Source organism: Pygoscelis adeliae, unplaced genomic scaffold (assembly GCF_000699105.1).
Source record: "Pygoscelis adeliae isolate BGI_AS28 unplaced genomic scaffold, ASM69910v1 Scaffold365, whole genome shotgun sequence".
NCBI classification, from domain to species: domain Eukaryota; kingdom Metazoa; phylum Chordata; class Aves; order Sphenisciformes; family Spheniscidae; genus Pygoscelis; species Pygoscelis adeliae.
Genome location: NW_008824783.1, coordinates 716,263 through 724,476, shown reverse-complemented (window position 1 = coordinate 724,476; position 8,214 = coordinate 716,263). Strand labels below are relative to the sequence as shown.

Here is an 8,214-nt window from a genome sequence, read left to right as displayed (position 1 = left end):
CTGTTAGGGAGAGCCCCAGACACTGGGGCTGTTGCTAATGGTTCTGTGCCGATGGTCACATCAGATTAAGCTGACCTGAAATCAGCTCTCGCTGAAGAGCTGCTGCTGTAGCTAGTTTCATGTCAGGACCTGCTCTCCCGGGCTAGTCGCAAGAAATCGAGTCTTCTGCAGCAGCTGCTGCCCTGCTTGGAGCTTTGGGGTGCTGCTCTGAGCTCTGCAAAAAGTTGTTCCTAGCTGTCTGTACAGCGGCTGCTGGACTACAGGCATCCTGTGGTCTGAAGCTGATGGTGTGTGAAGGGGACTTGTTAGCCTCCACTCCTGCTCTGCAAACACAGTCAAAAGCCACTGATGGCCCCTGTAGTCTTAAGGTGATAAAGTCTGACCTGAGAGTGGTCCCTGTTCCTGTGGGGAGCAGGGATGATGGGATTAGGCAATGGGCAGGGCTTACCAAGCAGCCTGCGGCTGCAGTAACAACTGCTCTGTTATTTAGTGGCATTAATACTGCTGCTCGGTCCAAGGAGAACTGTTAGGAGGTAAGTTGCTGAAAACCTGGGCTGAAGCTTGCTCTGTTCATTCCTCGTATCTTGCAGAGCTCAAGCTGTCCTACTTCATCCCCAGAAGTGACAGCAGATAGAGCTAGCAAGGCTGTGCGTGCAGGGGCAAGCTTCCCTGGGTGAGTCTGATCTGAGTCTCGTCTCTTCCCTTCCCCCAGACGAGCATGCCAATGTTCAGGAGCAAGCAGTTTTCAGTGAAAAGGAGGTTCAGTGACTTTCTGGGTCTCTATGAGAAGTTGTTGGAGAAGCATGCCCAAAATGGGTTCATCGTTCCTCCACCGCCCGAGAAGAGTCTCATAGGTGAGTGGTGGAGGTGCAGAGCACTAGAGCTGGTCCTTCTGATGGCGAGCTTTGTGCCCGAAGGACAGGCCTGTCTGCTGCCTCAAAGCTGAGAGGGAAGCTGCAGAGCAGCCATGCGAAGCAGGTGTGGAAAATAATCTGGGTTCTGTGGCACAGACAAAATTCTACTGGTTCCATACTTGGAGCTCTGGGCTTAAAGCCTCGTTTGAGTTTGTAGATGCCTCTGTATCTGCTTGACGTAGAGTAAAACCTTATCCTCTCTGTTGTCACTGAATTGCTGTTTGCTTTGAGTCCAGACCTGTAACCCTTCCGGTCTTGCCTGGCATTGCTTTGCCTCTTTTCTGGATGTTGACTTCTGCTAGACGTTAGGTATAAGCAGATTTTAAATTTCCAAGTAGCTCTTGCTGATGCAAGGTCTGATTCCTGTTGTAAAATGCCTTTCCTCTACCGTCACCCTGATAGTCTGTACTTGGTAACAAACCACGCTACCTTGTGTGTTGTTTGAAGCAGCTCATTAATTGCGTCTTCCTTCTGTGCCAGGAATGACCAAAGTGAAAGTTGGGAAGGAAGACTCCTCCTCTGCAGAGTTCCTAGAAAAAAGACGGGCTGCTCTAGAGAGGTACAGACCCCAACAGCTATCCCCTCGTGCCTGAACCAAGCAAGGGACCTCTGAAAGGTCAGACTGGCTGCATTCTCCTCCCTACATGAGAAAAGCCGTCTGCTTCTGGGTTTGCAGCAAACCTGGAGACTGCCGAAGAGCTGCAACTGTAGAGAGTTGCTTTGACTCTGTAAAACAATCTCCTGCTTCAAAAGCCTCTGCTGGTGTTTGGTCTGAATCTGGCCAAACTCCCCTGATGTGGCAGGGAGAGAACTGAGCTGTCTCAGGAGCCCAAAAGTATGGATTTTAAGTAATGGTACAAACAGTGCAGATCAGGTGAGAAACAACTCTACCTCCAACTTGCACCCTAACTACACAGCCACAGTTGGCCTTTGCTCTGCCATCTGTTGACTGTTGTAGTTAGTACCGGGATGCTGATCCCTCCCCTCCAGCTTCAGCCTCTGAAAGATATCTTGAACAATGACACTTTTAACAGATGAGGCTGGATCTTGATCGCTTGGCGTATCAGGTAACTTTCTTGCTATAGCAGGTATTAATCCAAGGTCTGGACTTGCAGTCTGGTCTCACTAGAGTGCACAGGGAGGTAGAACTCTGGGTGGGTGGGTGAGAACAGCTTGTTGGGCGTGACTTCCAGCTACTGAACTACCATTTTAGAGTAAATAACAAGTGTGTTGCGGCTCACTGTGATGGCTCAGAGCCAGGTTTGCTACAACTGAAGTAACTCTTGGTGCATTCCTCTCCGCAGGTACCTACGGAGAGTGGTCAGCCATCCAACAATGCTGCAGGACCCAGATGTCAGAGAGTTCTTGGAAAAGGAGGAGGTCAGTAGTGTGGAATAATGTAGCTACAAGTACCTTGGAAGTACAGAAGGAAACGGTACACAAGCAGTTAACGAGGCATGATGCTTCAAAGCTCAGCGAGAAGCAGCAGAACCCTGTAAGAGCTCTTAACCGGTGATGACAAGAACAGGACTCTCTCCTGTGTGTCAGGGCTTGTCTAAGCACTGTACACTCAACGAGCTGTGGCCTAGCTTGCTTACATTGTGGTGGGGCACACATTGAGAGCATGGGTAATCTTTGTCTGAAATCCATGACAGGAGTGTAGCCCACTGTTTGGAGGTGAGGGGGGTCCTGTGCTGGCTTGGCCTGATGCTCAAAGGGAGAGCAGATGTTAAGGGAGAGCTGGCCAATGTGGTCCCTGCTTCTCCAAGGAGAGCGTGACCATGCCCAGCTGCGCAGCTGACATGGAGAAGTCAGAGTCTTAAAGAGGCTGAGCCCTGGGGAAACCCTAGCCTGAGTGATTCCAGCACTAATGCTGTGCTGGAGGGCTCTGATGTAGGAGCAGACATCATGGCAACACCTCACTTTGCTGATGAGCAGATACAGCTCTGCCTGGAAAATGGTTGTGGCTGGTGTAGAACACTTCCCAGCATCAAAGCACTGCTCTGCTCTAGTGTCCCCCAGCAGTGCAAACTGCTGCTGGCTTTGGAGAGACGCTCCAAAGCACTTCTACGTGCCTGCGTGACCTGTGGCAGCTTGGGCAGCCCTCAGTTCAGGGATTCAAGCAGCGTGGCTGGTTCTTGCAGATCTTTGTTACCTTGGCCAAGCAGAACAGGCGGACCCCAGATCCAGTGTAAGGTTTAGGAACTCCTCATTTGTTTGAAAACCACTCCGGTCCCGTTATTTGAAATACTGTACAGGCTATGGCACTGCTTGGTCGGTGTCTGGCTAAGCCTTTGCAGTAGCTGTGAGCAGGAAAACTGCTGTCAAGGGACCCACATGGGAGAACGATGCCTCTGTGCTGGCTGCTCTTCAAGCTGCTTTTATCTCCTGGCAAAGCAAACTTTTCTATTTCTTTATAGCTACCAAGAGCAGTAGGCACCCAGACCCTGAGTGGAGCAGGAATACTGAAGATGTTCAACAAAGCTACGGATGCTGTCAGTAAAATGACCATCAAGATGAATGAATCGGACATAGTAAGTATTTGGACACCTCTGGGCTGTCCTCGTCCTCGCTCCAGAGCTGCGTGCTCTCCCCAGCTCAAGCTTTGGGTGCGAGATGCAAGGAAAGCCCCGCAGCAATGCCGTCTGTGGGAATCAGCTCTGGGTTTACCCATTTCAGTGGTTCGAGGAGAAGCTGCAGGAGGTGGAGTGCGAGGACCAGCGGCTACGGAAGTTGCATGCTGTTGTCGAAACGCTAGTGAACCACAGGAAAGGTAACAAGCTTGGTACCGCTTGCTCTGTAGCTTGACCTGTAACAGTTGAGCCTTGTGCGGTGCCTGACTGGAGGTCACCAGCATGCAGGTGTCCTAGGAGGCACTTCTCAGAAGATATGACAGTGCTTCCTTACTATAAAGGACTCTCAGTCTCTTCGTCATGGGAGACAGAAGTAAAATCGTAATCCCACCTCTTCTGTCCAGCCCTACAAGCTTAGGATGACGGTGTTGAAGTGAACCAGTGTCCTGCAGGATGAAGGCTGCCCTAGCAAACCTGAGCAGAGCTGATCTTATTACTAATTCCGAGCTGTCCTCTAGCAGGGAGCAAGGATGGTTTTTCTTCCTCTGCATGTTTTGGCTGACTTCTGCAAAGCTGTGCCTGTCCTCCCACTCTGCTGCTTCCCTTCTCCTCCCTGGCTGGAGCTGCCTAGCTCTTCTCTCGCTGTGCTGCAGAAGCTGCCAGCTCTGACCGAGACTGTGCTGGCTCTTCCAGCTGACGTCTCCTGGGGCTACAGAAAAGCAGCTCCTTGGGCTGAACTCTAGGCTGGGGCTTTACTTGCAGAGCACCCGGTGTAGCGAGGCCCATTGGTTGACTCTCTTATTCCGTTCACTAGAGCTAGCGTTGAATACAGCCCAGTTTGCAAAGAGTCTGGCCATGCTGGGGAGCTCGGAGGACAACACGGCCCTGTCCCGGGCGCTGTCCCAGCTGGCTGAGGTGGAAGAGAAGATTGAACAGCTGCACCAGGAACAGGCTAACAATGACTTCTTCCTCCTGGCCGAGCTCCTGGGAGACTACATCCGCCTTCTCTCAGTTGTAAGGGTAAGCACTCCTTTGGGGCAAGCTCTAGGCTATGCCGCTGGTCCTAGCACCGATCTTAGGCTTAGGTGTGCCAGGAGGCAGCTGGTCTTCTAAATTCAAGCACAGGGCACGGTGTGCCTCTGACCCCTCCAGGCAGAGGGCGAACTTGCTGCTTGTCCAGTTGTGCACGTGTTGAAGTGGCTAGATCAGAAAAGTAGGGTAAGCGAGGCCTGGCTGTGCTGCTGTTCTCCAGGGGGGATGTGGAGCAGGTTCATGGCTTGTAGGTGGCCTCAGCCCTTCCAGAGGTGGAGGCTGTGTCTACCGCGGAGTCTGTGAGCAGATAACCCGTGATCTGGGTGTTGCAAATAGATCTGCCAAGCGCCTGCTGGGGAAGAGCTTGAGTCTTCAAGTCCATGCAGCCTGCCTGGTGCACTGGCCTTGCTGGAGGCTGAAAGAAACCAGTCCCAAGTGAGCTGCAAGTCTGGCAGGCTGACTCGTTCCTGCCCCAAACTTGTCCTGCCTCTGAGCAGTCGTTTCTGGAGGCTACAGAGGCCAGAACACAGCCTAGTGAGTAGGCACAAGCCTCCTTGGTCTGTCTGTACTGGGAGGTGTGGTGGGTGCTCCAGAGCAGGACCAAGATCTTTGGTCATGCTGGAGGTAATAAGTCTTATCTGGGATGCTCTGGTGAGGAGCCCTGGTGTTGCCTCAGACTTTACCTGTCTCTTGGCTGCTCTGTCCTTCTGACCAGGCTATCAGACACCGCTTTCTGCTTTTCTAGCTCTTCCCCACAATCTGGCTGGATGCGTTCAGAAGTCTAATGGGTCTTCCTCGCTTGGGCTGGTGATTTGCAGCCTGCTAAAATCATCTGGCCGCCTGGCAGATGTCTGCAAGCTGCTGCTGGAGCGTGCTGTGCGGTCAGCAGGAGCTGTGAGCACTTAGGTGTGCAGGAGCTCATGGTGGAGATCCAGAGTGGGACAGGCAAGGGTAGCTCCTCATACTGGCCGCTCTTGATGGCAGGACTGAAACGGGCAGGCAGCAGAGCTTGGGGACAGGCTAGATGTCATGCTTGGGATGCTGCCAGTGCAGTAGGTGGCCTCAGGCCTGTCCAGACTTGTGCTGACCCGCGTGTGTAGCTGGGGCTCTTCCAGTGACTCTCCTGCCAAACCCTAGAGCAGGTGGACAAATCCTGTGCTGCCAGCCCTGTACAGAGGAAAGTCTCAAAGCTGCTCCTGAAGCATGGGGTGGTTGATGTTGCACCTGGGCTCCTTTGCTAGCAGAGCAAGTCCATGTTCTGGCTCAGCTTTGGTTACACGGAGATGGGTTCAGGACCTGACTGATGAAGCAGCTCTGCTGTTAGCTGATGTTCCCCCTTGCCAAAGGTGTCGGTTGTCACTGTCAGCAGAGCTCCTTGCAGCTGCCTGCTGCTACAGTCTCTGCTCCTTCCTTTCAGGGAGCCTTTGACCAGCGCATGAAGACCTGGCAGCGGTGGCAGGATGCCCAGACCATGCTGCAGAAGAAGAGGGAGATGGAGGCCAGGCTGCTCTGGGCCAACAAACCCGACAAGCTGCAGCAGGCCAAAGAGGAGATCTCGGAGGTAGGGGGTGAGGAGTTGCCGGGGTCTCTGCTCAGCTCCTTCCCTCTGTGCTCTGCCGCTGAGCAGTGAGAAGGGGACCTCGTGAGCTGAAGAGACAGGTATCTATTGCCAAGTTTGCATCAAGCCTTGAGCAAGCCCCGCAGGAAGCACAGAAGCTGCAGGAGGGGCTGCTCGTGGTCCCACCTCCGTGGCTTCCTTGGTGAGCTTGCAGCGAGCAGGGGATGCAGCTTGCTGTGGTGGCGAGGACCAGAAATGCCGGGCTTTGCTCCGGTAGCACCTCTCGTGCAAACAGTCGTGGCTACAAAACCGCGTGCGGAGGGGAGCGAGAGCTTCTTCACCTCCCCTCCCCTGGAAACAGCGCGCTTCCTCTCTCTGCAGTGGGAGTCTCGTGTGACACAGTACGAAAGGGACTTTGAACGGATTTCTGCTGTCATCCGCAAGGAAGTGATACGGTTTGAGGTACGTTTGGCCCAGCCCTCGGTGTGCAGCCCTCCAGCTGGTTGGCCCTGATGTGCCTTGGCTGGGAACACCAGCCTGGGCTAGCCAAGGATCACCTTGGTTCCTGACCCCGCTCCCAGTACAGCAGTTGGCAATATTGTAAATCTGGACACGTGCGAGCTGGGGCATCCCTACCGTGGGCAGAGCTGATCTCTTTTGGCTAAGAGGGGGCTTCTACGCAGAGAAGCCTATCCATTAAAATGAGGGTGGGTGGGCAAAGGTCCTCTGAGCCGTTAGGCTGTGGCCAGAGGTGAGCTTCATCCTCAGCATCTTGTGCTGGTTGCTTCATGTGGGCAGCTGAGATCGTCCAACGGAGCCCCAGGAGGAACAGGAAAATCCTGGTGGTTTGTCCCCCCCTGCAAAAGGCGGAGGGTTTTGGTGGTTCGTTCAGCCTTGTGCTCACTCCTGCACCCATCTGTTGCAGAAAGAGAAATCCAAGGACTTCAGAAACCATGTTACTAAATACCTTGAGACGTTATTAAACTCTCAGCAGCAGGTGAGTAGCCACAGCCCCTGCCATGGTTTTACCTCTCGAAGCTCAGCAGTGCGAGTTTGCACCCCCCTCAAGCATGAACCCCCACTGCGGGTGTGTCCTGCTTCCCACATGTGGGGGCTGGAGCAGGACAAAATAAAGCATTGCATTCCCCTCGATGCCTTTTTTCTTTGGGGGGGATGATTTGTTGTTTTGGGGGTGTGGGGGTGGCCTGTACCCTGTGGAGGAGCTTCTGCCCCCTCAGAATGCTTCTCGACTCGCTCTGGGCTTGGACCGTGCTGGCAAAGCACCCCTGGGCTCCTAACTCTCTCCCTTTCTCCTCTCTGCAGCTGGTGAAGTACTGGGAAGCGTTCCTGCCCGAAGCCAAGGCCATTTCTTAATGGGACCGAGCAAACGAGCCTGTTTAAATTTTCCTTTTTTTTTTTTATACACTATACCTCTTCCTCTTTTACATGTGAACGAACCCTAGTCAAACACTCTGAGCTGGTAGAGGTTTAACCCCCAGACAAGCAGCTTGCAAGCCAGTAACTCTTCTAACTGTATATTTTTCATTTAGCAACATATATTTTCTTACTGAAGAGAAACTAGTTTCCTGCTTTAAGACCAGACCTGCAGCAGGGGGTTAACGATATATGTAAAATGTATATTTTTCAGGCTGGGTTTTAGGGCTCTAATGACTATCTTACTCCTGCAGTGCCATTAAAATTCTGTAATAAAACTTGTATCAGGGCAAACAGGCTCTGTCTGTTCGTGGGCTGGGCTGGGGAGGAGTAACGGCTGCATCCTGTGGATGCTGAGGGAGGCGACGGAGCCTCCTGCCTTCTTGTCACTTGAAGGCCACGGGTGACCTTGGGCACTGCCCCAGCCACCTGTCCTCGCTCCTGATTAAGCTTTGGCTTTCTGCCTTGCTCCCAGCATGAGCCTGGGGCTGCTGTTTTTAGGATCTGAGCTCAGCGGGGCTGTGTGCTGGCCCTGCTCCCTGTGGTTTGTGGGGGGACCTGCCCCCAGGAAGACAGCGTGGAGCCTTTCTCCCATGGCCAAGGGGCAGCTCTTGCTCCTTCAAGCCCTCCCAGGCCCCCAGCCGTGGATTTCATCAAAACTGATACCCCTTCTTCTGCCTTAAAAAAAGGGAAAGGGCAGCTT

General features: G+C 53.2%; 1 protein-coding gene across 1 annotated transcript in view; it reads left to right on the top strand.

The window, feature by feature from the left end:
• SNX1 (sorting nexin 1) overlaps positions 1-7,805 on the top strand; it is a 13,296-nt gene extending 5,491 nt beyond the window's left edge. Inside the window, exons 6-15 of the mRNA XM_009323874.1 lie at positions 713-854; positions 1,395-1,473; positions 2,219-2,294; positions 3,335-3,448; positions 3,594-3,687; positions 4,302-4,507; positions 5,937-6,080; positions 6,459-6,539; positions 7,003-7,074; positions 7,401-7,805. Coding sequence (XP_009322149.1) covers positions 713-854; positions 1,395-1,473; positions 2,219-2,294; positions 3,335-3,448; positions 3,594-3,687; positions 4,302-4,507; positions 5,937-6,080; positions 6,459-6,539; positions 7,003-7,074; positions 7,401-7,451 — 1,059 coding nt within the window. The 3' untranslated portion in view covers positions 7,452-7,805. The remainder of the gene's footprint in view (positions 1-712; positions 855-1,394; positions 1,474-2,218; positions 2,295-3,334; positions 3,449-3,593; positions 3,688-4,301; positions 4,508-5,936; positions 6,081-6,458; positions 6,540-7,002; positions 7,075-7,400) is intronic.
• Positions 7,806-8,214: the final 409 nt, after the last annotated feature.